The 26966-nt window shown below is 37.4% G+C and overlaps 1 protein-coding gene across 1 annotated transcript; it reads right to left on the bottom strand.

Annotated features, from left to right (window-relative positions):
* Positions 1-187: 187 nt before the first annotated feature.
* LOC306862462 (malignant fibrous histiocytoma-amplified sequence 1 homolog) lies at positions 188-26154 on the bottom strand. Its single transcript, XM_079405271.1, has 3 exons — positions 22869-26154; positions 1558-1963; positions 188-1467 (listed from the first exon to the last, which is right to left on the bottom strand). Exons 1-2 carry the CDS (start codon positions 25714-25716, stop codon positions 1833-1835), a joined length of 2979 nt encoding a protein of 992 aa, XP_079261397.1. The 5' UTR covers positions 25717-26154; the 3' UTR covers positions 188-1467; positions 1558-1832.
* Positions 26155-26966: the final 812 nt, after the last annotated feature.

Raw genomic sequence — 26966 nt, 5'->3', positions numbered from 1 at the left:
GTAACCTAGTAACCCCTCCTTCTCACAATGACATATCTTCTCTGATGACATGAGGGCTGGACAAAAATCCAGTTGAGAAGCCATTTCACTCAGATATACATCTGCCATAAATTATTAAATAATTTCTGCCTATTTGCTCTGAAGATGTTTTAACAACAAAATACAGGGGAAACAAAAGACAGAAAACAACAGTACAACAACATGGAAACCAGCCTTTATATTTGGTGTTTCTGTGGTTCTACAATGAGAAAGAATAACTTCTTTATAACTTCGAAACAGTTTGTGGATTTTACATTGAGCACAATAGCCATGCACAATGCACAGTAAATAACATGGGTTACTGGTGACAGCTTGTTAGCTTACAAAAATAAAATATTATGTACAAAAGTTTTCTTTAACTGTTCACAAAACATTACACATATTGCAGATTCTCTCCTCTCCAAAAACAAACATTGAAACATTGCACAATAGTTTCGAAGTATGAATCAGTTCTTATATAAATAATAAAAAAAGTCTTGCTTCTTTTGTCCTAATGTGCACTTTTTATGTACAATTTGATTCAGACACTGCTTTTAAAGAGCACGTATTAAATATCTATCAAATAATCTTACAGTTAAGGAGATATGCTTACACAATTTACCCCAAGAGTGAAAACATCCTTGGCTGAATTATTGTACTTGAACCATTTCTGTACTTCCGTGACTGTGCATCAATATTCCTGCTCATATGTACCCAAAACTGCATCTTATAGGAAAGTGTGAACATGTGCAAGAAACAATGTGACAATCTTCCAGATTGTCTTAAAATAATATCCGTCATGCTATGGAGTATGATTGTTTGTCTAAGCACAAGTGTATGTGGGTATAAAATTATGCATAGACTGAAAGAAAGAATAGAACGATAGATAGATAGATAGAGCGATAGAAGCTTGTGTCAGTGGTTCAGCAAAACATTTTTATATCTTTGGCTGCAATAAAATAATTTGAAATGTCTGCATATCTCTATCCAATACTAATAGATTTATGCCCAACAATTCTTTCCTTCAAAGTTTGATAAGACTAAACCTCTCAAGAGGCACCTCTTAAGAAAACCTCTCTTTTTGCATTTAGAGGCATGCATTTAAAATACAACATCATTTAAACATCATCTAACATCTAAACCTCGCTAATCAAAGTCTGTTTTATGTCTGAGGGAAAACAGTGTCCTTTCGCTTCCATTCTGTCAGCTTAACCACTCGGCACCCAGCAGCACAAGATGTAGTTTGAGTCCAAGAGATGCAACAAATGGGAACTTCCAAGAACTTGCAGAGAAACGTCTGATCTCATGTTGAACTGAAAGGCTTAAAGCACTGAGGAAGGCTCAGGGTGACTGAAAAAGCTTTAGATGTACATAGACAAAAACAAGATGTCAGTGCAACAGTTTCTAATACTTTCAGTTCATCGTGTGTTGGCAGTCGGAGCTGAACACCTGAAAAAGTGGAGAACAAAACAGAAGCTGGAGATCTCACATCTAACCTAACAGATCCATCAAATTTTATGTAGCTTCAAAATATTATACCTGTAAGTGTGTCCTGGCATGATGGCCTCCAATGGCAAGCTTCCATAATGAACCTTCTTTGCACTTGTCAGGTATACGGTGGTCCATCATCCCCCTCAGATGTGGGATGAAGGACAGAGGCAACAAGAAAGCAGGGCGCACACTTTTGCACACACAAACACACACATAGATTTGTGTGTGTGTGTGTGTACATGTGTGATATAAGATATAGGGAAAAGAGGTGCAGTGGTTTGTGGAGGCCATTCACAGGCAGGTAAGTGCAGGTGAAGTCAATGTCATTTATGACTGGGGCTGACCACAGTCGGGGTTGGAGGGTAAACTAGTGCCACGTTGACCCGCTCCGAGCCATTCTTGGGGCAGATGATCTCAGTAAGTCCCTCAGGTCGGGGCTGGCTTAACAGCTCACCTATGATGCCAACAAAAAGATAAAATAGTTTTTAAGTAACACAATGTAACATTTCACAGAAGATTTTACAAGGCTCCAGAATTTAAAATAATTGGAGCGCCAAAATGGCTTTTTTAGATTCAAAATGACAGAATCACTTGAAAAATAACACCGCCCTGCATCATATTTGCTGAAGGAAACCCAACACTCGTTTCTTACTAATTTTAGAATGCCTGTTTTTTTTTTTTTTGGGGGGGGGGGGGGGGGGGGGGGGGGGGGGGGTTCTAGCATGTCACACTTTCTCTCAAAATATGATATGCATTTCGTGGAATTTTGCTTTCGACAACCAGGTGAAGAAGTCTCTTATAATCCCATAATCACCAGAAAATCTACAACAAAGACATGATTCATATCTCCCTCTGAGCCAGGTTACAACTATTTGTTAAATTTTCAGTCAGACTGCACATGTATGATTGATTCTGAAGACATAATTTTGTGCCTAATCTTGATTTCAAGGTTAGAATTATGGTCAGGGACAGAATAAAAAGCAAACATGACCCTGATGTTTTCTACATCCAAGGAGTGACAGAAAATTACAGATTTTGTAGGAAAAGTGGATTTTAAGTTCTTTGACATTATTTTTCCACTCCTTTGGATATTGGAAGTTAAATTATACAATTTGTATACTACTTTTTGTCATTTCGTGAATCTTTCTGACTGACTCGTTGACAATAACATATTGTAATTTTATCCACAAATTTGGACATCACAGCTTTTGTTGAAGCCACCGGCCTACATTTTTTCACCTTTTTAAATTATGGCATTCCTAATGAAAACCTGCATTACCATTACAAATCTCCACCAATAAGAACTCAAATTTTGACTGTCATTCACAGTGCTCCATGGGATTGTGGTTCCTTCCCTCATTCAAGCCGTTCGTCTTGTCCAATTTTCGCATATGGACTCACGCAAAGCTATCCTTTTGCTAAAGGTGACTAGATTCTGAATTACTGACACAAATCTTTATTGTTTATTATTATTTCCATCCTTATATAAAGTATTATTCCATTTATATCCAAATTTTCTCAAAGGATGATCTATAGGAGTGCCTTCAGAATCTACCACAAGGTGGCGCTGTTTAACAAGCTTTTATCTGGATGTGTAAGAACTCTTGCTGTCCCCAATAAATCACCTTACACAATGGCTTATAATAAGGGCTAAAGCTATTAAAGTTTATTCTATTTATCATTTAAAACTCACTGATTCTCTGAAGAACCAGTACTAGTTCCCAAAATACTGTAGAAGAGCATCTGTATGCCTGTATGCAGTAGATTATGAGAGCTCGCCTTCACGACGCAAAACCTGATGGTGATGAAGTCTCTTAACGTCTATGGTAAAACAAGTGCACTAAGTCCAGCCTAAGCAGCCTGAATTGATAGGAGAGCCGTCCATGTCTATAAATAGAGCCCTATAATGAAGGATTCCAGTGTGCTACTCAGCAAGTCAGTAAGCAAATGGGCACGTTCTGAGTACAGACAAACCGCAGGAAGACAAAGAATTACATCATGTGTCAGTCCAAGAGATTATAGACTGCAGTCATCTGCACATCTGCTTCCATGGGATTTTGAATTCGCTTTGAAACAAAAAGACAAAATCTTCTTGATTTCACCACATCTCATTTTCATTTATAAAACAAGAAACCAAGATGAAAGAAAAAAAAACTTTACTATTCTGCTGTGACATATGTTCAGAATAATTCAATCTATAGAAAATATATTTTTATATAGAAAATATAAAAAAGAATTCTATACAGTGTATATAGGATATTACTTGTGACCAAATGTTTTAATCGGAATTGAATACATTTGGCCCAAAAAGTATTCAGACACTCAAAGTAGGCAATAAGCATAAATTGTAATAATCTTTTCTGCTCTATTTTGCCGTATATCTGAGTGCTGTGGCTTCTTGAAAAAAAAAATAAAAAAAATAAACTATTTATAAAAAATGGTACGACAGGACTTGATTTTGCCCATTGAGAAACTATTGGATCTTTGAATCGTTGTTTGGGTCAATGTTTTTTATTAAGGACTATGAGGGCACATGAATTAAAAAAAAACAATGTGCATGCATAAACCCTGCAATATTCCATAAATTTCAATTTCGTCAATTTTGATTTTGACAACTTAAAGCAACACTTAAATAAAGGGAAAAGGAAGTGGTGTGTGGCCAAGTATGGTGACCCATACTCGGAATTTGTGCTCCGCATTTAACCATCCAAGTGTACACACAGTAGTGAACATACACCCGGAGCGCCCGGGGAACAGTTGGGGGGTTTGGTGCCTTGCTTAAGGGTCTCACGGTCGTGGTATTGAGGGTGGAGAGAGTGTTGGTTATTCACTCCCCCTCCTACAATCCCTGCCGGACCGGAGACTCGAACCCATGACCTTCGGGTTATAAATCCAACTCTCTATCCATTAGGCCACGACTGCCCCTAAATAAGTGTATTATTTTAAGACATTAGAAGCAAATTATTATTTTATTTTTATTTTTAGTGGAAGTATGAAGTCTGTTTCCCCTCTAATTCACCTCAAAATCTTTCTAAATGCTGCTTAATATGATATTTTATATTTAATGCAATGACATGCCTACATTTTTTAAATTTAAAAGTCCAAATACTTTTTAAAGAAACTGTAGATTCCTTTATTTGTTACCTTAGCTTGCATGAAGTACTACCCCCACATACTATAAATAATCTGATCTGTATTAATGATGTAATAATGCATCAGCCACTATTATTGCCCAGAGCTATTCTAATGACATCTGGTTTTAACAATAGACAACCACAGGCTGACCTGCTTAAACACTATTTTTTTCTTGAAGGCATCACAGCGAAACGCCACCCACCCAGAAGGGAACTACATTAATGCTATGAAGCTCAATGATGAAGCTTTCTGAGAAAGGATGTGGAATTAGAAAAATATGAAACATTCCTGTGAAACTCGTAATTGTGTATTTTAATGCTTGTGACTATTTACTTAATGGCATCACATTATATGCCCTTGGCACAATGGCCTGACTCATACAGCACTTACACCATTAGCTCTATTGATTTTGTGCTCTCCTTCATTCTAAATAAAGGAGGAATTCCACTAGACTGAACTTAGTCACTCAGCTGAAAGGTGAAGGCAAATAAGCTAGTAACCAGAGTTATGTGAGATTAGCAAACAGTTAACACAGTGATTATGAAAGGTCCCGTTTCTGATTCTCCACGTATTTACTGCAGACAGAGATTAGGAAATTAGTCAGCTGTTCCTTTATGGGAATCATACAGAATAAAGTTTCTTGCTGATTCATTCTTTGTTATTTGCTCCTCCTCTACTCTGGCTCATAGATCTGCTAATATGTGTTGGAACGCAGTCATTTCTGGCATCAAAACTTAAGAATCTTACATCTTTCTTGACTTTTGCCCTCAATAACATTTCCAGGTGCATTGCTGCACTCAGACCTGTTTGTTCCTCTGCCAGACTCTCCATTTCTGCATCACAATAGTTTTATTGTTCTTGCTCTCTGAGGTGCATTATCAGGTCCTTAAAAGGTAAACTGCACTCCCAGCAAAAGCTTCAAGTCAATACCACTGTACAACAAGACCCTACTGCTGTGAGCATGTAGGAAATACTGCTGCTGCACATATAACATAGGAAATAACCTCCATATATTATATATATGAAATTACCCCATAGCAGATCTATACAGGTGGAGCTGGGGAAGGAGGAGGGTTTCTGAAACGCGCTGTAACTGCGACAGCAAGCACTAGCCGAGTATTTGAATGTTGAGCAGCTCATTGACTGCTGATGTGAAAAGAAACCAATCAGCTGCGACATGTGAATATTAAAATGATTATAACAGATCAAGAAAGAAGTTGCAACCCATCGGCCTGCGCCATCTAGAGTTTCATGACAGCACTTTGTATTTATTGCCAAGGTGATAAAACCTAAAGTATAAAGTAGTGTTATAAACGGACATTAAATATTTTAAAAATGAAAATATAAAAACACTAGATTTACGACATTATGTGTGTAACTGCTTTATCATTCTTGTGCTGCTACAGAGAATATAGCAGCACAAGAGCGTACAATGTTTCCCATAGAACACTCTCAGAAATAATGGTACAAAAGCTGTCACTGGGGCAGTACCTTTTCAAAAGGTACACTTTTGTGCCTATTAGGTTGTAATATACACTTCAAGTACTAATATGTACCTTTAAAGGAACCAAAATGAACCCTTTAGGTACAAACATGTACCTTTTGAAAAGGCATCGCCCAGTGACAGCTTTTTTTATTTCTCCTTACAAGCCAGCTAAATAATTTCCATTTTTGTATGTAACATGAAATTTTCACAATCTAATCAATTGCTATTAAATAAACACCATCCATTTTGCTCATACAACAGCCTTTTTGACTACAAAATACATTCAATTGTGAAAATAAAATGGGTTGGTCAGTTTACAACGAATAACTAAAACATAGTAGAAGTATGAGAGATAATATCTTATGTTTACATAACTTTTTTGGGGAAAATTATCTTATTCTTATCTCTATTGTGCATGTTAACAACACACGATGTGTGTAAAACATTTTAAACCATCTCTAAATGATCAGCAGAAGTTCCTCTTCTTGATAGAAAGAGTTACTAAATAATGAAAACGGGTCAGGTACATCAGTGGTGAGACTGCTGGCCACATAATTGCACTGTAGGGGTTCCCTCCACCCCCATGACCCATTAGACTTCCCTCAGAGCCTTGACACTTTCTAAACATGGTTTACAGGTCATATATCTGGTTAGCTATTTGAGATCTGAGGAACAACTTTGCGGGCTTGAGGGAATTTTAAACTCCAAACATTCGGGGTGACAATGTTGCCGTCATGTCAAGGTCAGGTCAGTCCACAATTATTACTTATTAATGAGAGCCAGGGTGCAGAATGACAGTGAATGGACTAATTCTACTTTCACTGCTTGAGAAAGAAGTATAACAACAACTAATGAAATATATAGCAATTTGTTTAAATTTGTTGGGAAGTAACCCTTTCCTTGCAAGGAATCTCTTTGTCCCTACCGCAATGTCCTCTACTGTAAGCTATCAATACAAACACTCACCTCTGCTCTTACATTAACAATAACAGGTGAAACACTGCCACCCAACACCCTGAGAAAGGCCAAGGCTTTTCAATAATGAAATGGAGGCCTAATCCTGTTACACACAATTCACACACTCATTACTGGGAGATAAACCTGTCCTATGCCTGGAGGCAGGGAGGACATCAATTTGAACCTAGAGAGAATTAGTTACCTACACAATACATCTAGAAACACTGAATCCATAAACACACTTCCACAAGGGCACACTGCAGTTTAAACATCCTGTACTCGCTGGGACAGGAAGCAGCAAAGAGAATGAAACAATGAGACACATCTCCATAACAAAGCCCACTGTTGCTACACGGCATGTCTGGCTTCGACTTCACTCCTACAATCTATTGCTCATACTCCAGATCTTGCATTCCAATGGCAAATTCTTCGTCTTTTGTGTTCTGTGCTCTGAATTTTCTATTAACAGTCAACCATACTCTATCACTAACTCTCAATAACTAAACCAATATCAAATACACTGTCAAAGGGAAATATGCAAATATTTGAGCCATTAAATTACAAATAAAACACTAAAGTAAAAATAAATATACTGGTGAGTGTGTGCATCACAACATCAATGAACAGCATGAAAAATAGATATTAATTTTGAGATTTGCTAGATTGCATTTATAAATCTTATTCAATTATAATAAGTGGTTTTAAATATTTACTTTAAAGGACCATTAAATGGTGGCAAGGGTGATCTGTCTAAATGTAAAAATAGGGCAAAATGTGAATGTTATATTAAGGTATTATTACATAATATTCTATCTATCCATCTATCCATCCATCCATCCATGTGCATGTTGTGATAATATTAATAGCAATAGAATGGTGCCAATATATCTTTCATCCCTGCTAAATTGAAAGGATGCAATAAAGGATGCAAGTTAAAATAAAGGATGTACGTTATTTTTATTAAGACCAAAGCATACAATGAGCTGTATGTCCGTTACATCTTGAATATTACAGATTCCAAACAAAAACAAAAACACACATACAAAAGACAAGCGTTGTCTAGCCCTACTGTCGCATTCCAGATATTTTCCAAAGCTGTTTTATCTTTAACGCATTCATGCTGTGACTCGCTCTGCAGCCCTTTCTGAAGTCTGAAATCTGGATCAAAGACATCCTGGAATGCTTCATCTTTTTCTCGAGTGTCCAGAGGATGTGAACTCCTAAAGGTACTGCCAAAACAAACTGCCTCCGGAATTAACAGCGTGTAGCTGATATAGCGCTTGTCGAGCAGAAGTTCAGCTTGATTTATTGAATCATTCACAACAAAACAAAACTGTGAATATTTATGAATTTTTGAACCTATGTTTGATGCCCAAAAATTCTCCCCGGGTTTCAAGAGGAAAACTGACAGTTTGCCGAAACAGTCTTTCTGCACCACATATGGTGGTATGCATCATTCATTTCCCACCGTTTGACCTCTAGCTCAGTGTGGCGGATGGTAAACAGTGATCAGGCAAGACTAGAGTGAACAGCAGGACGAGACGTGAGCAGCCACTCAAGGCCAGCGACTCGGACGGACGATTATTGCTCTGAGTGATAAAGCACAAAGTGCGTAAGTGAGTGAATCACACGCATACACACGTATACACACAGCTTATGCTGACACAGAAATAGACTTGAAACAGACCTTTCCCCCTAAGAATGTGGTCATAACGGAATTGCAAATTCCGAGCACAAAAGGAAATTTCAGCAAAACTTTATCTGAAACTACTTTTCTGCTGATGTGATCAAGGCCATGTGCCCAGAGAAAATAATTACTTTTCCCAATAAAATAAAACAAAAAAGCATAATATATTAAAATGTATAAACTGAAACAGAAATATTTATATTAAAATTAATATATTTTCCATCATTTGATGAATAACTGCCACCATTGTCATAGGAAATGTATCCATCACAGGTGGAGCTGGGGAAGGAGCGTCCCAGCTCCACCTAAATACATAAAATATTCAGGACTTTGAACATTCATCAAACACTGTTTATCTCCTATTTTCCATAAGCATGAATAAAATTCATAAATGATTTGTAAAAAACTTTGCACTCAATTCAGCGCTTTTTATTTTGCACATGGAAGAAAAACAATCATTTTGTCTCTCAGGCCTTATTCAGTTAATAAATATAAAAAAATATAAAAGTTATTGCCCAATTTTAAAAACATTATGTCCAAAAAAGTGAATCCTCCTTTCCCCTCTACATCCAACCTTACAAACAATATGTCTGTACTACAGTAATATAACAATAAACAGAGATGTAAATGAATGCGTCACACGTGTATGCATTCATCGGCACGTGGCCAGAGCTTAGCAGCAGTCTGGATTCAGATATCTCAGTCAGTGCAGAGTGTCCTGATGAGATTTCCATGCAGCTGTCTGCTCTGCTGAAAAAGCCAAATGGCTGAGGTTAAAAGAGAATCCCATTTAAACATATGCTCAGTGCTTTAAGAAATCTCACTGAATAGCCCTAATATCAAAGGTCTGTTCACGGCCATTAAGAATCAAATAAATATCTCTAAGAAGAACAACAGTGATGTATTAAAGTCAGCAGTTGATTCAGCAAACAAAGCAAAATGAACACAACCATTAACTAAAGTGTGGACCACTTTAATTTAGATTTCTAACATACTCAACAAAAAACAAAAGTTAAAGAGACAGTTCAACCTAAAACATTTAACCAAAAATTGCCATTTCAAGTACAACAAGTTCACAAAAGAAGCAACGATATCCGATTTGTGAACAAACCATTATTTTGACCTGGATCTTTGAACAATTCAATTCACTGACTTTGTCCCTCTATGTACCGTGGAAAAAAGAAAATCATACAGGTTTGGACGACATGAGGGTAATGATGACTGTTCCTTTAACACGCTGTTAATATATATAGTTGTTTATGAATCTGTATTATATTCATCCGCAAAATCAGAAAACAAAATGCGCTAGAACTAGTACCCAAGAATTGCCAACATCTCTGGGTCATTTTCATGGGGCTTAAAACACATAGGACTCTATAGTGAGACAGAAGCATAACAACAGTCATTGGATGTGTATGGAAGGACTGACATGGGAGACGAATCATGACTGGAAATGGAAAATGACTCAAGATCAGCACCATCAAACTTCATTCATTACAGGCAATGAGGAAGAATCAGAGGAAGGAACCATGACAAATCCATATCACCGTCTCTCTGTAACACTGCCAAAATCTGATTAGAACCACACAAATGGCCATTCTCAGACTTGAGTAAGGGCTTAGGAATTCATAAACATTTGAGCACAATTCATATATCCTCTTCATCAAACACAAATCTGATTCCGATGTCTTTTTCATCTCATTCCAGATGTTTCTAAACCTTTCATTGCACTCTTTATTCTCCCTTTGCTATTTGTGAACCTCACACAGAGACGTCCATTGGGGTAACACAATGTCAAACAATACTGTAATCAAAGATCAAGGCTACATTTGTGCAGATCTGGAACAAGCCAGACACAAATGATGAAACCGAACTTGTTCCCACTCTAATTTGCAAGTGCTCAGCGTTGGGCTGCTTGCAGTCTCGACAGCTTGTAGTCTCACCGCCCACTTAAATAAGACGTAACCATCTGAGTGATATGTAAAACTAGGGCCCTTTGAAATCAGTTCACTTTGTGTGGTTTCTGAAGTGGTTCGGTCTCCTTGCATTATATGGACTAAAAATATTTGCTTGTGTTCACCTTAAGAAAGAAAGTCATAAAGATCTGGGATGACATGAGGGTCAGTAAATGAGAGAATTTTCATTTTTGGCTGAACTATCCCTTTGAAGAGCAAGATGTGATGCAGAGGCTAGAAACATATTCCAGACAGAATACAAGAATGTGTTGAATTAATGAGGAGAGTCATAGAATTACAACATTAATGTTTTGAAAGGCCACTTTTTTGTGTTGTCTATTCAACATAACTGCCTGAAAGGATAATTAATATATTAATTTGCGAATAATTACATTAATTAAAGAACAAATCATGTAATTAAGATTTTTTTTTTAAATTCATTGACAGTCCTAATTCCTACTCAATGTGTCATATAATGACATATTATAAATACAACTTAACTACCTGGTAAGAACATCACGAAGCATGAATTACAATTAATTTAGCATACAATGTTTATTTAAACACTTTTGGAGATTTTTATTATTAAAAAAATATATTTCCACAAACATATTAATTGGATTTAAATTCTCATCACTGATTTTATTTGCACTCAATCTTGTGCATTCAGCTAATTAATATTACACAGCTAATGGATCTATCAAAACGGAACGAATAATGAATAAACTTTTTTTGGGAAAACGCAACTTCTCACATCAGGCACGCATGTTTGAGCTTCCGTTTACCATATTTAATGTGCATAAGATAAAATAAAAATGTAATGTACTTTTCAAGATGAAATAAAATTGTAAGGAGTAAAAAGTACTGTTTTTTTCTTCAGAAATGTAATCAAGTAAAAGTACAAGTAGTCCGTTTAAATTGTACTTGAATAAAGTACAAATCCCCAAAATAATACTTAAGTACAGTAATCAAGTATTTTACACCTCTGCTCAACACTATAAGTGGATTTGAATTAAACATAGGCACTGGAAGAGGGCAAACACATAATTATATCTGCCTGGTTAAAGGTCAAGCGGTGCGCTGCAGTGTCTTAATGACACTTTTCAAAGCTGTAAGAAGCCATATGAGAAATGCTTTGCATTCAAAACAGCTGAAGAACATTATCATCAATTGTGTAAAAGTTGAGAAAAAATATATCACTATCTATCTGTATCTTGTTAATAAAAGGCTTGATCTGGCATCTGGCTGGCTCGAGACAGATGCTCACATCTGGTCCATAATGAGATCACTGCCGGCCCCACACGCATTATGGCCATCCATCAAGCCGCCATCAGTATGTGCTAGCTTAGGCTGACACATTATGCCAATCATGCTCAGTTGAATTTGTATCGATTTTAGCGATCCAGGAAGCCCCCAAAGAGAGAAGCAGAGCTTTTGAAATTCAGCAGCAGCAGCAGTATGGAGCAGGATGCTTTTTGAACGAACTGAAATATTCTGAAACTAACAAATCACGGCCAAAAACATACACATTTAGTTTTGAACGTTTACTTTTTGAATTTATACTATAAATACAGCATTATACCAGAGTCTTATCATACTATCAAAGTAATTTTTTTTAAATAACGCATGTTATTTTTACACTACTGTTTAAGTGATTTCTACTTTCAAATATTTTTAACATGTAATTTGTTCCTGTGATGGCAAAGCCATTTTTCACAGAAATCATTCTATTATTTAGTGCTCAAGAAATATTTCTTATTAATATAAATGTAGAAAACGGTTGTGTTGCTTAAAATGTGTGTGGAAACTGTGATACATTTTTTCAGGAATCTTTTATGAATAAAAAATGCAAAGTGACAGCATTTATTCAAAATAATACTTAACATTATAAATGTCTTAACTGTCAAATTTTCACAATTGCTTGCATTCTTGTGGAATAGAGGTATTATCTTCTAAGTAGGGCTGGACAATAATTCAATATCAATATGTATCGCGATATCATTTTTTTCAATAACGGTGATATGATTTTTATACACATTTCCGATATTTCAATATACATTACCAGTGTTTCTCATACATTGATTTATTTGTGGCGTTTGTTGAATAAACATGAGCACTACACGTTTCAAAATCAAAACGCGGCACGGGTGTTTTATATGAATGTATCTCTGAAGGGAACCGACTGTCTTCAGAAATAAGACACTCTAATATGCTGATTTGCTGATGATCCATATTTAAAACAGTTGAGTACATATTTTTCAGGATTCTTTGAATAGAAAGACCCAAAGATCAGCATTTATCTGAAATAAAAAGCTTTTGTTACATTTACGTATATACTATTCCATTCAAAACCTTGGAGTCAGTATAATTTATATTTTATTTAAATTTATTATTTTAGTTTTTTTTTAATGATAGAAATTAATACTTTTATTTAGCAAGGATGCTTTAAATTGATCAAAAGTGATTGATAAAGACATTTATAATGTTACAAAAGATTTGTATTTCAGATAAATGTTTTTCTGAACTTTCTATTCATCAAAGAAACCTGAAAAAAATTCTACTTCGCTGTTTTCAACATTATAATAAATGTTTTTTGAGCAGTATATCAGAATATTAGAATGATTTCTCATGTGACTGGAGTAATGATGCTAAAAATTCAGCTTTGAAATCACAGGAATAAATTACATTTAAAAATATTTTGAAATAGAAAACAGTTATTTTAAATAGCAAAAATATTTCTAAATGTTACTGTTTTTGCTGTATTTTGGATCAAACAAATGCAGGCTTGGTGAGCAGAAGAGAATTCTTTAAAAAACATACTGTTCAAAAACTTTTGACCGGTAATGTATGTTAGCCTATAGTTTGAAGTTAAAGATATTAATATTAATAAGGCGAGTCTGAGATGTTTATTTGACAGTGATTTCACATTTCTTGTTTGTATGAAGGCTAAATACAAATAAAAGGTGAACATTATGTGCGTTTTTTTAAGTTTGTTTTATATAAAATATATAGTTTTATAGGAGGAGGTTTCGTAGACTTGGCAAATTTATTTTTCATAAGTTTGTAGGTACAGACATCTGTTGCAGCCATTCTTGGCAGTTTTTATGAAGCTTTTTTAAAATAGAGTTCATATCAATATCGGATCGACCGAAATTAAGAAATATATCGTGATATAAATTCTGGCCATATCGTCCAGCCCTACTTCCAAGTATTAATTTCCTTATTTTTTTAAGCACCTCACTAAACCTGAACTTTTGTTGTAATTAATTTATTAATGTACACCAAAAGTTGCTTAAAAAATGACTGACAAATACATTTTAAAAGATCCTTCTTTTCCTCAGAATTCAACAAACAGTCAAAATAAAAAAAAAGTCACTATTCTGGAAGACAGAGAATCAGCCAAATAAAAGGCTGGTAAATTATATATTATTTATTCATTTCAATAATCTTCCGTTTGTCCCAGTTTTACTTCACAGTGCATTAATAATCATGTATGCTTAACACATTGAAGTGAAAGTGTGAAGCCGATCAGCACTCCTGCTGTGCTCATAAATTGAACCCAGTTCTCAGCGATGCAAAACGACTAGACAGATGTATAAACACGGCATCAATTATCCCACCCATGCAGACATAAACATTCCCTTCGTTTGCACCCTGCATTCCTGCATCCTACAAATCAAGTATGAGAACGGTATGCTTCCCCTAACCGAAATTCTCAAGTCGCACAAGATCTTTCTTGACCACAGAACAGCCTCAAATGCTGGCTTCCAGGAATGGCAGCATCTCTCCCTTTGGAGGAAGTTCATGCTGCTTTTACTGCCAAAGGTCACGGCTGGAGCACTTCATCCGTATGGACAGATCTGTCCACTTACAACACGCTGCAGCTGGCAGAACAGCCGTTATGCAATCAACAAATGAAGCGTGCTACATTAATACCATGTGAGAAACTAAACTATGCACAAATCAATAAGATTGGAGTCACAATAAATGCTGTTTTCTGACTAGTACACACTAAGAAGGTTGCAGTGCTATTTCATCAGATGCAGAGCAGAATCTGATGAGGCCTGCAGGCAAAGATAAGATCAGGGCTAAAATAAGCTGAGGCTAAAAGAAACATGTAAATATCTGACTAGCACGTACAGCACCGAAACGGAGATGGAAACAAGACACGGGGTGATAACTGCTATCTAATCCTGTTTACACAGTGTGAACACTGATAGCGCATTTGAACATATTTTAATCTTGTCAAGGCTTTCTCCAAAGTCACAATGCCATGCTGACTAAGCATAAAGCCCCGTTCACACCAACAACGATAACTGTAAAGATAACGATATTAGCGTCCACACCAGCAAACGATATCGTCTACTCTGTTTATTGTAAGCGCAAGCTCGTCTGCCGCTTTAAATTTCCGAGCTCTTTATAGAAAAATTTATTATGATTGGCTTTCAATGATTGATCAGCTGGAAAAAATAATTCTGAAAGTGATATTGTTATCCAACGATATTGTTTCTCTGTGCCTTTATCGTTATAGGTGTGGTGTGGACTCTGCTATTCTTTAATATTGAGAACGATTTTTAGAGCTATATCTTTATCATTATTGTTGTTGGTGTGAACGGGGCTTAAGTCTAGCGTATCATAAAAATTTGACCACAAGAATCAGAAAAAAAAGAGATCTTGGTTAGAAGGTTGTGAACTTCTGTTTTCTCTCTAAACATAAGAAACCTAATCATTCATTTTAATCAAAGAGATGATAATACCTTGACACATTTCATGGTACTTTATGATAACCATATTCATATACCATGGTATTAACATGCTACGTATTTAAAATATTTGAGATTTTCTATAGTACATGTGCAAAAAGCATGATAATAAAGAATGCACCAATATTAAAATTCTGGTTGATGCTGATAAGCCGATAATTGGTTTTTATGTTATAGTTGATAACTGATAAATAGCCAAAATTCTAAACTACTGTGTCTAAAATTTAAAATAATAATAAAAAACTTAAACTAAAATAATACGTTGCACACATAGCTATATATTACAGTTTGCATCAAATTTGTCCAAATAAATAAAAAACAACACACTAAAATCAGTTGTCTTAAATGCTGCAAATGAATTTAGGGATCACAAAATTATAAGCAAGAAAAATGGATAAAATAATTATACTTGTCACAAAATTATAAGTATGAAAAATGGATAATCAGTCCTATGTGACTTGTTTTTAAATGATTAGTGTTTTACAGATTAACTTTAAGTGAGTGTTAGTAATCTAAATGCAAAAAGTTAAAATGCACAATTAAATACTGATAAATAAACAAAAAATATAAAAAAAATTATCGGTTGGTAGCAAATATGGTTACAAAATATCCTCTAATGTACTGCTCATAATGGCAATGATCCTTTTCATGTCTGGCTTGGTTTATTAGATGCACATTGAGTCATGGATCTAAAGTTTCAATAAAAGTTTTTTATGAGGAACAATCATTAACAATTCAATTATTCAAGACTTGGAATGTGCATAAAATTGGGCCCTCCCTAAATATATCAAGCAAATGCACCAATATTCTCCATGTTTCCTAATACTCCGAGCACTAAAATGTCCTGAAAAATCAGGATTTCATTTCTATCAACTCAATCCTTGATGTCTGACGCAGATGAATCTGCTGATGCGACTCATGTGATGACATTAAAAGAGAAGGCACATGTATCCAGCCCTACACAGGTCACATGGATAATTCTGCAGGCTTACAATGTAGACCTCGAGGGAACGTAGTGACATAACAGGATTGACAGCATCAGATTATTCCTGTGCCCGGGAATACAGGGTGAGACACACAAAACAAACATAAAATCATACAGATAGGGGGCGAGAGGTCAAACACACAGCTCACAGACTCTTCCTGAGCCAGAATGGCAGCCTGAGATTGTCGTAACCAGCCATTTGAAACAAAATTACAACAATACTGCCATGAAATACAGACATTTGAGATCATTAGCTGCACAGAATCGCACAAAACGTGTAATGAGAGTCGATTCACATTCCCTCTCATGTGAGACTGATATTTGAGCCAATTCATTATTGCAAAACCACCCCCAGGTTTCCTGTTCCACTTTTAGATACGATAGCCACCTGTGAGCTGTGACCTAAATACAATGAATCAAAAATTGAGCATATCGAACAATGAAAAGTTGTCAAATCATCATTCAAACGTGCTTAAAATATATTTTACAGACAGTCCTTCATTTTCCTGCTCTAAACTTCCAGAGTTTGGCAATAGTCTCAATGGGAAGACATAAAACTGCCTTTGTGATACGGCCAAAGTCATCGTGAGAGCAGATAAAAATCAAGGAAACCCAAAGAAAGACGCGGCAGCTGACCATTACTGAATCTCAAAATCAGCATCACTTCCTAGAATTCCGACAGCGGAATGTTTTCACAGGCAGACTTTCCGGAGGTCCAGCGCAAGAATAGAGGGAACAGGTTTTTACATAGGCTATCGGAACTATACTTGCAAACACCCAAACCTCCTGTTGACCCCGACTGACCATGCCACATACGTTCCAGCCAAAACGTCTGGATCACAACACATCCATCTCATAAATTCTCTCTTCTCTTGAGTTATGACGACTTACATTATTCCTTCGTGTTCTAAAGACATAACATTTTATCTTGGTACAGGTTCTGGCATGTTACAACTGTGAGGTAAAACACTTTCATAAGTCATCTGGGAACAGTTTTCATCCTGAGGGTAGTTTTGTAAAAACAGGCAGAAAATCTGATTTCATTATGATACGATGCCATATGAACTTAATCATGACGCTGTGTCACCGAAGACTTCAGCATGTGATTACTTAACCAACTCTGCCTTTACTTAATTGCCAGTCCTTAAAACTCCCTTTCACTCATGGGGTAATCCTGTCAAATCCATTAAAGAGATTACAGGAGGGCATCTCTGAGAGGAATCAGACTGACCCTGCGTTCCCAGACAGACAGGGAAAGCGTTTCAACAGACTACATCATGAAGACAGCTAATGTAAAGGGGAAAAAGCCCAACCATATAGAAACTATAAATAGATTATTTCTTACCATGTTCAATTAAAAGAACAATGGCTCTCTAAATTTAGTTCTTATTTAATTACAACAAATAGGTTGAAGTTATATTTAAAAAGTTATTTTTAAAAGACTAACAAAACTAACTAATTAACATCTAATTATTAATCAATCTAAAAATAATTTTATATTTTCTTATATCTTATATAAATCTTTAAAAAAAATCTTATATTGTGCAGCCGAAAATCACTATTAGCATTTAAAAAAATGCTTTTTTAATTTATTCAAAATATTATTTAAAGATTTAAAAGATTCATTACATCTTTAAAAAAAAACTATTTAAATCACACTTAAATATAATTTCAAGCCAATCTTAAAATTTATTTTATATAAATGTATTTCTTATTTACAAAAAACAAAACTGTGATAAAGTTGAACTGTTCATTATAATGTTGTAATGCCTAAATTCACTTGCAGTATTTCACTTTTTAACTGAAATATTTAAATAAGCTATGAATGTTGATTTACTATTAAAATAACATTTATAAAAATTAAAATAACAAATAGCCTTGTAAAAAACTATATAAATCAAATAAGAAATTTATCAGTTATCTATTTTCATAGCCATTCATCCCTAGAAACATTAAATGTCATGTTCCAACGATGAAATACACTAAATCCGGGAAAGTGAGCCTATAACTCAAACTTTGACAATGCAATATTGAAAAACCTTTCATTTAAACTGCGCTGTACAGAAATGCCATCATTAGTCTGTCACCGGCCCTGAACGTGGCACCCAAAACATCTCAAAATACCAGCAAGGTTCCCATCGAGCTGAGGTCACTTGAAAAGGTCATGGGCAGGGTTTTGCTAAGAAAAGCTGCCCCAACCGCCAACAGGATGGATACTTTCTGGCACCACAGTGACACACTCCACCAACAACAACATATGTACGGTCATATATACAAGTCCATGGCAGTTGATACAGGCAGACTTTTGTGACTTAAGTACAGTGTGCTGACAGTGCAGGTGCTTCGGTCAGCTCTGATGAGCAGTGCCTGAATTTAGCTCAGGGAACAACCATAGGGCTCTTATTTCTAACACCCAGTCCAAGAGCCAAACGACTAAATATAATTTGTCTCGGTTTCTAAATGGGTCAGACAAGCTACTGTACCTAATGCCATCTCAACTGAGTTCACTGACAAACAGGTTATGCCAGCTTTTTCGTCATTTTCAAACTCTGTCTGAAGACACCAAATGGATGTAACAAGCCATGCAAGCTAACTGTGAAAGGTAATTTCCTCAACTCCATTTCTTTGCGGAGGACAAATCTGCTATTTCAAGAACCTCCTTGTACAAGAGACTTGGTTATCATTTATCACATTCAAAAAAGGTGCACATGCACATCCAAACGTGCAAACTTCTCCTTCACTAAATAAGGAGTCAGTGAGGTATGTTCAAATCAACAAACAGTTAAACAGTTTGATGTGACACATTATGAACACCCAAACAAGCTCTCAGACACTAGAGATAGAAAGCCTTTTAAATTCCAGTTAAGGTCCTTCAGTTCAATTGAATTGAGGTACAAATGTGAAGGGTCAAATCATTTAATTGAATTTTTGTTGCATCCCTATATTAAAAATATAGGGATGCAACAAAAATTCAATTAAATGATTTGACCCTTCACAGGGAGCTTGATTGACAGGCGATCTGACAAATCATAATCCCGAAACCAGCATTTTGTCCAATAAACAAACCAGACAGGAGAGTAGAAGATTAACTTCGGAGGATTTAAACTTGAAAAATGGTGTATATTGACCTTTCCGCGGTTTAAATAAAATACCTTCTGATGTTCATTCATGTTTATTTCGTGCTTGAACTAGCAAATTTGAAAAGATGATCCGTTCACGTGCTGCTTGAACTGAGGATCTACAGTGATCTATCGCAGCACATTAAAGAGCCACAAAATGTTGAATTTCTTTAAAAAATGACAAAATTTGAAAGCTGAGTGTTTAAAAAGCATATGAGACTCAACTGGTTTAAAACACTCTGATCTGCTATTGGACATCGGGATGAATCCAAAAAGAAAGTGGTTTTGGGTCTCCGAACTCCAAAGTAAAAGAGAACTGCCTGTGACCATCACACTGTGTTTAGTCTTTCAGAGAGTGGAGCTTCAACACTAAATCAACATGCAAGTGAGCCAAAAATATCATGCCTAAATTTGGTAAGATCAAAAAACCTTGCTGCTAAATTTGTTGTTCTGTTTTTACTTAGCTCTAGAGACCGGTATATGGTAAAACAAAGAAACAGATTGGCATCCCTACCACAAATACAGCTTGCAGTCGATATCTATTAACATTAATGAGCTCAACTAATCCAGCCTTCAATAACAATGGGTACTTACAAGCTAATGCACTCATTAAAAGCAGGCCAAACAGGTCTTTACCATGGCACACGGCCCTTACATCTTGTGAGCTCCTGTTAAGAACTATTGTGAGTCAGGAATTGCCCCACCTGAACCAGTCTCATCATGTGACTTCAGGAAACAAGCTGTAATGTTGTAGGAGATTAAAACATTACTGTAAACCTAATGAGCCATAGCGTAAGGTCTATTTTACAGCATTTCCAGGTTAAACATTATTATGTTGCAAAAGACTTCGAAAGACCAAGAATAACACTGAAAAACATATTTTGCACAATTTGCAACTAGTGCTGTCAAAATTAACACATTAACGCAGGTGATTCATTTTTCCAGTTTAATGGTATTAAACATTAAACTTGTCAGTAAAAACTATTTTTCCGGTCCTGTCAGCCATCAGCACTTCAATTGCACACATAAATATGGTGGCGCGGGCTGTAGCCTGTATCATTTCATATTAAAACGTGTGTCAGATCCATGTCACGTTCAGCAGCGGCAGCTCTTATTCGTGATTAATTGCGATTAATTTCAGAATTTATTTTTTTTTTTTCGATTGACAGCACTATTAGCAAGATTAACTTACTTAACTTGAGTCCTTTGAGAATACGCACAATGTAATGCACAAATATGACAATACTGTCATGCATTGACCATTTTAAAAACAATGGGCTCAAAACATATTTGAACATTTAGGCTACACTTAAAAACATATGACTGGCATTGCATTATATAGTAAAAAAAAAAATCAAGTAGCATTTATTGAAAAATAAGTTTCACAAAAATGCATGTCATAGGTTTTAAATGATCAAACAATAGCTATACCGTTCAAAATTAAAAAGGTAAAAGTAAAGGTAATCAGAAATAGTTTAAAAAATGTTTAAATTAGTTCTCAGAGAAGGTTTAGCATCATTCGTTTAAAAGTTTCAAATGGTTAGACCTTTTATTTAATGCAATGACATTCAGACACTTTTAAGTGACTACATATTTTATGGAGTCATTGTACTTTGTGTCATAATAAAACGTTTTGTTTCCAGGAGGTGTGAAACCATTAGAATGCAATGACATATGAAACTGGGCCTCATTACATTAGCTTGAGCAAATGCTGTCTTTGACTGATATTTGGCAAAAATGGGCATGGTGTGTTAAATGAGGTATGTCTCTAACACAGGGATGGGCAACTTCGGTCCTGGAGGGCCACTGTCCTACAGAGTTTAGCTCCAACCTTAATCAAACAGACCTAAACCAGCTAATCAAGGTCTTCAAGATCACTAGAAAGCTACAAGCAGGTGTGCTTGATTAGGGTTGGAGCTAAACTCTGTAGGACAGTGGCCCTCCAGGACCGAAGTTGCCCATCCCTGCTCTAACATAAGCCAGCACCACTTAATCTTTAAAAAAAACACTCAAAATGTGCCTATTTCAACACTGGATATAAACACAACAAATTACAGCATACATAATATCACTCAGGGAGTTCCTTAAAGCTAACAATAACTGTTTGCCAGAAAGAATTCACGCCAACATTTTACACTTTCAGAAACTTAGGAGGTGTGTGACACCACCAATACATCTTTCTTTATGCAATATTTTGTAACTACACTTAATAACCTCAAATTGTCTACAGACACATGAACATGATGCCAATACAATAATGGCACCTATTTCATGTAAGTCTAAGAGGGTGCAAAACTACAGAATACAAGACCCCCAAGAGTTTTTGTACATTTATAAAAAGCCATTCTTTTTATTTTCGCTTTTAAAAATATATACCGGAACCATATGCCAATGGCTGCTGCACCTAATCTGCATCCCATGAAGAAGGCATATGATGTTACTATGGTGACCCTCTCCTCTGCTGTGGATGTGCGAGTCTGTGTTCTCAGCAGCACGGCAGACAGCTCAGGCTAATTTGTGTTTCTAGGTGTGGCTTCAAACCCAGTGAGACCACCCCCCTCTCTCTTGTTACCCATGCTCATTCCTTGTTTAGCCTAGATCCATCCCAAAATGACTTCATTTCACGCTGATTCACCCTTTATTGTATCGATGTTTACTTGGCAATAAACCCAGACATACGCCTCCATAGTGACAGCACTGCAAAGATTACCTTATTCATCACTGCAGAATTAATGCTACACTTTATTTGCTCTGAAATACGTGCCTGATAAATTTATGACTGCATATCAGGGTTAAACTAAAACATTTTAATAAGTCTCTAGTCATAAACTGTAAATGAATGAACCTATCTGGTTAACAGCTTGTTTTCCATCATAACACCCCATTCTGAATTATGTTAAAGCAATAGTTCACTCGAAAAAATTATAATTCTGTCATCATTTACTCACCCTCAAGTCATTCCAAACCTGTATTTCTTTATTCTGTGGAACAAAAAAGAATATCTGAACTTTTGTGTCCATTCAATAAAAGGTCCAAAGTTGATTGGGCTCTTCTAACTTTAATTGTATGGGCAAATACAATTAAAACATTTTTCAAAATATCTTCTTTTGTGTTCTGCAGAAGACACAAAGTCATACAAGTCTGGAACGATCTGGGATTTAAATTTTTGAGTGAACTATTCCTTAACATTAATGTAGCTATGTGGAGGCAATGAGAAATTATGGTCACAAACTGTATTAGAAACAAGACCTGGAAAGGGTTAGAACACTAACCTGGAAAGTAATGTGGACTGGGGGACCCTCTCTTCAGGCACTTGGAACACAGGACATGCACAGAGTAGTGAAGGCCAGGCCATTCCTGCAGAAGAACGTTTAACTCCTCCACTAAGGGAATAATGGCTTGCCAAGCTGTCCAGATATTTGGCAAGGATGCATGGCTGGAAATGGAGAGGGTCTCAGGCTGCAATCTGCTCCGAGAGGGCCAGTAACTCACCGTCACAGGCACTTTACCCCGATAGGCAAAGATATGATGCTTTCCATCAGAACGTTGCACCACGTGGCTGTTGATTTGCACGCTATACCGTGCAAAAAGTCCAAGAGGGGTGAAGAAAGGAAACCTGTATTCAATCTGAAGCTGCTCAACCGAGAAGAATTGACCAGGGATCGATGAGCCCCCACTGGCCGAGGCCTCAGGATGGGGCTCCTCGTTGCTGACCTGACTGGGAAACTTATACCAGACGGTGGCCCCATTAAGCGGCTTGCTGCGAGGTTTGTTGACACAGTAGCAGACGCCCATCTTTTCCAGCAGTTCCATGATCAGGTGCAAGTCCTGCTGTGTCTGGACCAGGGGTTTAAGCAGCAATCGAATGACATTTGATGGCAACAAGCCGTGCAACAGAAACCCCTCCACATGACTGTGCATCTGCGTAGACCTGGTGTTATCTCCATCGTCTCCTTCAGCCTGTAGTTTCTCAAGCATTGCAGCGAGGTCTCTCTGAAAAAACACATTCAAGATGGCAATAAACCGGGGTAGATTGTGGAAGACGTATTCCTTCAACGTCATGCTGTCTTCAAAGTACAAAAGTTTACCGCTCTCGTGTAGGTACGAGAGCGCACTTTGCAGGCGGTCCTCCGTCAGCCCAGCCTGAAGGCCCAACCGGGCTGAATCCCACCAGGAAAGCCATAAATCTTGTGGCTTAAAATGCAGTTCCTCAAGCATCTGCCATGACTTTGGCAGGACTCTATGAAGATTGGGGAAAATCTCCCTGTGATCGGCGACAGACATGAGCTTCTCTTTGAAATGCTGGATGTTTCTTTGAGCCGCCATGCAGCTGACGCAAATCACCGGAGACAGGATTTGTAGTCGATTGTTGAGCATATATTGCAACTGAGACTTTTTACGTCGCAGGTTTTTATCCGTAACCCCATAAAAGAGAACATGGGGGCTAGAAGTCCGAAAATCGTAACCTTGCTCAAGGGCATCGTCAACCTGCAGGGCAAGCACTTGTAGGCATTCAGTGTCTGTTTTTTCCTGGAGCGAAATCTGTCTGTGAATATCCAGGCACTTTTCTTCAATCTCAACCTCTTCACATAAGTCACTGTGGGTGCCTACAATACACACAACTGCGTGTGGCACCTTGGCACTGAGCAGGTGGAGGAAGCCTCCAACATGGGAGTAGAAGCTCTTTGATGTATACAATTTCAGATTCACCACCAAAACATAAAGTGCTCCGGGAGACAGGAAAAAGGGTTTGATTAGACCATAGTTCTGCTTACCAGATAAATCATATACAATGAATGTAAGACTCCGATCTGCATCTGCTACCCAGTTTGTCACGTCAATACCCCTACATCCAATGGCCATCTTGGCATCTGACGGTTTGCTAACAATGCACTGCCTGAGTGTGGTTTTCCCTGCATTTCTCTGGCCCATCAAAACCAGTTTAAGCCTGGGTTTTACAGCAGGATGGGAATGTGCAAGCTCCTTCTGATAGGCAGCTATGTAGGGGATCCCCTTCATGCACACTTCATACGGTGGCTGAATGAGAGGATTATCCTTCACCTTCCAGATGTTGACTTTGGCAAGTTTTCCGAAATTGTCTGGGAGGATAGCGATTTGGTTACCCTGTAAAACCAGCTCCTCCAATTTCCCTAGCTCTACAATAGAGTCCGGGAGAAACGTTATGCTATTATTGTCCAACCACAAATTAGCAAGATTGCACAGCTGTCCTACCTCCTCAGGGAGGAACGTCAGTTTATTCCGGCTTAAATACAACTCCTCCAAACTGGTGAGTTTGATGATAACCTGAGGAAAATGTTCAAAGGAGTTTGAGGAGAGATTGAGCATTTTCAGCTTCTGCAGTTTCCAAAACGATTGCGGCAGGCTTGTGAGGAAATTATTATCAAGCATCAGGCTCTCCAAATTCTGCAGCTCACAAAATGTTTCAGGCAAAAATGAGAGGTGAGTGCTGCTGAGCCATAAGATTTTAATAGATTGGAGCATCATGATGTTACCTGGAAGACCGTCTAGTTTATTCCCAGAGCAGTCAAGCTCCTCCAGATCAGAGAGGGCAAGTATTTCAGAAGGGAAACGCTGTAGCTTGTTATGATCCACATCGAGCGTTCTGAGCTTCCTGAGCTGTGAAAAGGACCTGGGGAAATCACGCAGCTCATTGAAGCTGATGTCAAGCTCCTCCAGATTTTGCAAAGTCCCAATCTGAGACGGCAGGTATTGGATTTTGTTATGACTGATGCACAACTTTTTAAGCCCCTTGAGAAGATCAATATCTTCTGAAAAGTGGTTCAAGCAGTTGTGACTGATATCTAATTCAACCAGTTGACTAAGTTGAAAAACTGCAGTGGGAACTGTTGCAAACTTGTTCCTGCGAAGGATGAGGATGCGAAGCCTGGTAAGGGTTGAGCCCAGTCCCTCTGGAAGCTCTTGAAGGGAGTTGTTGCCCAGATTGAGGACCTCGATCTCCTTTATGTCCTCGGGTAATGTGATTTTCTGGCAGTTTTTGGTGCTGAGAGTCAGCTGTCTCAGATTGCTCCTCAGCTTCCTGGAGCGCAAAGCAGCATCCCTCCATAATCTAGCAGTCTTCAGGTTATTCTCCTCAGCCATCGTATCGAAGCCGTGCTCCTCCTTGTTCTCATTGAGCACAGTAATCAATCACTTAGGCAGCATAGTGCAGCTTTCGCTTGCTTTATCGATTCGGGTTCTCCGCACAGCAGTCCAGATGAAACCAACGTTTAGACCATGCCGATTTCATCTTCATCCGAAAATATGCAGATCCGTTCAATCGCATTCGGGAAAACAGGGCTGGGCTGCGTTCTTTCACGCATCCTCTTTATCTGCGACATCGACCTCAGGATAAAAACTACACGCGCGCATCAATAGTCACATCAGCCCAGTGCACGAGGCTGGCGACTACGCCAGCGCGTCCTTTGATACCACATGAGAGAAAAAAATCTAAGACATATCCAGTGAGTTAGAATGAAAGAAGGGCAGTGGTGGCTGCTGTAGTCTTTCCTTGTGTGTCTCCGCCTATTCTCTGCGCATGCAGCCAGCAGTGAACGTTCACAGGAGCAGCACTGCGTCAAAGCCCCACCTTCTCTACTCGCCAGCGACGCAACGCTCTCATAAACAAAAGCCTTGATTGGCCAGTTGGGTGTTGACGAGGCATGCGTCGCGTATTAACAGCGGCATTGATAATAATGCTTAAAAGCGTCGCGTGCAGTGAAGATTGAATGTGAAAGTAACTTCGTTTCTATATTGTTTCGGTTTTACTAACAGTATGTAACATCATAAGACCGTGCGCCACCCTATGTAAATAATAGCTTTCTTCCAAAACATCACATGAAGACCGCTGAATCCTGTTTGCCAGTGATATGAAAGGGACTTTAGTCTTTGTACAAACAACCTGGACAGAAATACAAAATACATAAGGGAAACAAACCAAATTCATGCCAATTAGCCCGCCTGTCTCCTTGTGGACTATATTGATGGTGGTGGGCTTTGTGGTGTTTATAGAGAAGTGTTATTTGACGCCATCTACTGGACATGATGCGCAGCTGCATTACTTTTGCTAAAGTAACACCTACTCAGAACAGAACATTAAAAAATGAGAGAAACTGCATAATTCCACGCACTAATAAAATATTTTACAACAACATCAGTACATTAGAATGATTGTGTGTTAACATATCATACGTAATTGTCTATCTATCTATTGCATGGCCTTGGAAAATTAGATATGGTGGCCAGAAACAGAGTGAACTTTGTGTTGACAATTCCTGTTGCATAACCAAAACATATCTAAACTTTGCATAGACTATTAAGGTGCAAAGTACCCAATAAGAGACACACTTAAA

Source organism: Barbus barbus (assembly GCF_936440315.1).
Source record: "Barbus barbus genome assembly, chromosome: 43".
Taxonomy (NCBI): domain Eukaryota; kingdom Metazoa; phylum Chordata; class Actinopteri; order Cypriniformes; family Cyprinidae; genus Barbus; species Barbus barbus.
The sequence above is the reverse complement of the archived record's forward strand: the minus strand, read 5'-3'. Positions and strand labels throughout refer to the sequence as shown.